General features: G+C 37.0%; 1 protein-coding gene and 1 pseudogene across 3 annotated transcripts in view; both read right to left on the minus strand.

Moving 5' to 3' along the window:
- LOC106320950 overlaps positions 1-1,557 on the minus strand; it is a 14,659-nt gene extending 13,102 nt beyond the window's left edge. The window contains exon 1 of one of the 3 annotated variants that reach the window (XM_013759290.1): positions 836-1,557. In XM_013759290.1, the coding sequence (XP_013614744.1) occupies positions 836-967 (132 nt within the window). In that variant the 5' untranslated portion in view covers positions 968-1,557. Of the gene's footprint in view, positions 1-830 lie in introns of all 3 variants that reach the window. The other 2 variants (XM_013759289.1, XM_013759288.1) reach the window with 2 other exon arrangements.
- A 1,396-nt stretch (positions 1,558-2,953) lies between these two features.
- LOC106320949 lies at positions 2,954-3,920 on the minus strand (annotated as a pseudogene).
- Positions 3,921-4,195: the final 275 nt, after the last annotated feature.

A 4,195-nucleotide genomic window follows, 5' to 3' on the forward strand; every position in this document is an offset into this window, starting at 1 on the left:
AAAGCGATGTTAAGGAAATAAACGAATGTAAAAGACGAATACAAGAACGATAAGAAATCGTATTCGCAAAGAGACATGGAGTCGAGATATGATCTCTTTCCTTAACTCAAAATATTCGCTCCGTTAGTGAGACGGGACTGTACGAATATAGAGTCCCAGGATACAACCATGGCAGACGAATCACGCCTCACTCGTGATCGCCCTATCGAACTATAAACTCTACGAAACACTCTCTAGACTTACGTTGAGGGATATGGTGATTTTTTGTTGCGTAAAAACTTTAAAGAAAAATGAAGGAGGAGACGAGTTTTTAAAGAAGAGAAGACGAGCCATTTTCCGTAACTAATGCCGCACGTGCGCACGTTGGCGGAAATCTCGCGAGGATCTCGGAGGCTCTCGTTTAAAATTATCGTCAAGAAGAGAGACAGCGTGAACTTATCGTCAAGAAGAGAGACAGTGTGTTGTTTTTAAACGAACTACGTGTTGTTTAAAATAAAATGCATGGCGTTTTTCGGGAATGGCAAAACTTTGAGCTTAACTTGGTCCAAAAAGAATATTAGACCCAAGCCCAAGCCCAAGCCCACGCCGAGCCGGCCGGACGGCGGCGGCGGCGCGCGCGTGGGGAGCTCTCTCTTCCTCTGAACTGTTTAACCTCTCATGTCATGAAGACATATATATACTCCTCAAAATCAACTCTCCCAACCAATGTGGGATGTTAACTTCATTTCATTAAAGCCAACAAAGCTTTTTATAAGAACCCATAGGCCCATTTGTTTTCACATTTTACCATATATTATTTGAGCTATTAGGTTTAATAATTAGGCCCAACAGAGAGTTGAATGACGGATGAGGAGCAGAGAGCTGTCATGTAGTAAATCAGAGCAGTCGGGTATGCCGATAGGACAGATCGGAGGTGTTTCATGTGCCCTGCCGTGTTGGAGGGTCCCGTCAGAGAAATGGTCGTCATCCCCCACAGGAGAGGTAGATCTTGTGTTGAAACATCAGCAGACCCAACTAAAAAAGATGAGCTTTCATTTGAGGAGAACTCAGATCCATATTAAGGACGACTGACCGAGCAGAGTAGATGGCGTGAAGCGTCGAGAAATGGTGGAGTAGATACAAACATAGGTGAAACAACGGTTGATGAATGGTGAAAAGAAAAGGACGCGGCGAAAAAGCTGAACCAGAAGACAAAAGAGAAAACAATGGTAGAAGAGTGAAGTGGAAATGAGCAAACATAAGAGGATTTCATTCTTGGCGAACGGTACCGCCACCGGCGTCGAAGAAGATGAAAGAGTGCGGTTGTCTCGAAAATGGGGTTGAGAGCTTTTTCAAAACTACGGCTAACTTATTTTTTTTTTCTTCTCTTCCTTTTTTCACTATTTCTCCCTTTTCTCATTTACTCTTTGTTTTTTGTTTTCACCCCTCATTTCTAATTTCTTTTCTCCTTTTTTTCTCATGTTATTGTTCTTTCTCACCCCTCACATCTCTCTCCTTATTCTCCTCCATTTCCTCATTCTCCTTTCATTCTTCAGTCCACCCTCTCACTCCTCTTACTTCTCCACCCGCTTCTTCTTTTCTTCCTCCGCTTCCTTTTCGTTTTTATTTTTTTCTCTCTCCAAAGTTAATAAAACAATTATGCTTGTTGATATTCTATTGTTATACACTAAATATTCCGTACAATTTAGTTAACAAATATAATATAATGTATTTTGTCAAATTTCATGCACACTCGCTATTGGAGATTACTGTCACTTTTATGCACTAATTGTCTCATCACTTGAACCATATAATGGTTATATTCTTCGTATTTAGAGCATGATTAGTGGGGTTCTTAGGATGAAGTTCTTACCGGAATATAAGAACTCGTATCTTAAATTTTAACTAAAAAAACTAAGAACCGGTTCTTAAATAAGAGTTTTAAGAGCATCTTTAACCCTAAAAACCCTTGGGTTCTTAATTTTTTTTTTTTGTTTCTGATTTAAAAAAAATAAATTAAAACTAACCAATCGTAGGCCACCACGTGTCAGTGGGACCCGCGAACAGTGCATGAACCAAGCTCTTAGAAAAGGGGTTTAGGAGCCAACTCTTAAGTTTTTTGTGGGCCTCACCTCTTAAGAACTCTCTTAAGAAGTAGAGATAATCATGTTCTAAGAACCGGTTCTTAACTTTTTTAGTTAAAAGTTATGAGACGGGTTCTTATATTTTGCTAAGAACCCCACTCTAAGAATCCCCCAATAATCATGTTCTTAGACCCCTTATGATAATTCAGTAAATTGCCCCTTAGACAAAGACGTGCTTTAAAAAAAAATACCATTGATCAAATTATTATCCCTAAACCCCTTAAAGGATCTCTTAATCAATTTTTAATAGTTTTTAAAGTGTAAAAGTGAGTTAAGAGACTTAGAAAGAGATTTGAACATTTAGATTGTTTATTGCAAGTCTCTTAATTGTGGTTTTTAAAAAAAATTTATGAAACATTCTCAACACAAATCTCAAAAAATTGTTGTTACTCACTCATGTACACAAAATAATCTAAGAACACAGGTAAATGTATACATAAAAGTAGATGGAATCATCATTTGCTCATATAAAAGTTATGTGTTTTATATAAAGGTTACAGTAACATACATTCGTATAAAATTCATATAAAACAACGAAGGCTGTGTGTTTTATATAAAGGTTACAGTAACATTCATCATCTACTAAACAAAGCCAACAAAAAGCTCACAATGAGACTGAAGAAAGAAGAGATAGGATGTTAGTAATCATACGTAGATTTAAAAGGTGCACTAGTGACACCAACGGGTGTGTTGAAGGCGACATCTTGGAATGGACCTTCCATCTTTCCTCTTGGGAACCATCCATTAAACACACATTTTAAGCTACATGTAGATCTCAAAATATAAATGAACTATAAAATGGGTTTTCAGCTGTTATGTACATGTCAAAGCTAGAGATGGTACTTGCACTATCTCATATTAGATGTTTCAATTCATCAAGAACAGAAAGAAAAAGAAAAGAAGAAAGAGCAAAATTTCACCTTTGCAAACTCAGCAGGAGGAACTTTGTCTCCGTTGCTCAACCAACCTCCTGCAAGTCTGCAACCTTTTATACGCCTTGTTGATCTTTCCTTGCTTTTCGCACAACACATGCCTTGCTGAAAACAAAACCAAACACAGTGTTGACAATGGTATTCTACTACAAATGTCTCAAGTTGTATAAGAATGTACAAGTATTAGAGACAGATGAATTGAAAGAACAAACCTTTAACATAAGTACATGTTCCTAGACCATCAGCAGCAGCTTTTCCAGCTTTGCCTTTACCCTTGGAGGAGGCTTCATCACTGCCACCAGATTGCTTTCCTTTACCCTTCCCACCACCAGCTTTAGCGTCTTTCCCCATCTCCTAAACTCTGTAGTAAACAACTAAAACACTTACTATCATCTGGGTTTTAACATCACACACGTCTTGTAAACCCCTAAACACATCTGAAACAAACACTAGGGATTCAATCTTTTATCGTGTCCCAAATGCAAGTGACTTGGAATCTTTACTGAACGCAGATCAAACACTTAAAGGAATGACCTTCGAGGCATTAAATCAAACACTTAGTAAGCACAGATCAATCAAATTCAGAATGATCACATCACAACGAAGATTTCAGATTAAATACGAGGAAATATCTCAAAAGGAAAAACAAAACCCATCTTCCCCATCAAAGGGACTGGACTATATGAGCAGAAGACGAGGACTTTACCTTGGAGGTTCTTCTTCTTCTTTCGGATTATCGAACAACTGTAAGGAGATTTGTTAGATGAAGATTTCTTCACTTGGTCGAGGAACTGATTTCTTCCCCTCGAATTCTCCTCCAAATACACTATCAACGCGACACGTGGTACAAGAGCTGTATCTTCTACTCCCTCCGGATACAAATGTAAGATGTTCTATATTTTTATCTTGTATACAAATGTATGATGTTTTGAGATATAATTAATGCATTTATTTTTAAAATTTAAATATAAATTAAAAAGTAAAATTATGAGTGGTGAAATTTTATTGATATAATCAAAAAGTAACAACTAAAATATTGTATTTATTGTTTCTTAATATGTGTGTAAAACCTTAAACATCTTATATTTAAATCCAGATGGAGTATGTCTTAAATAAGATACGTTGCTTAAGTTAATTGGT

This window comes from Brassica oleracea, unplaced genomic scaffold, assembly GCF_000695525.1.
Source record: "Brassica oleracea var. oleracea cultivar TO1000 unplaced genomic scaffold, BOL UnpScaffold01144, whole genome shotgun sequence".
Taxonomy (NCBI): domain Eukaryota; kingdom Viridiplantae; phylum Streptophyta; class Magnoliopsida; order Brassicales; family Brassicaceae; genus Brassica; species Brassica oleracea.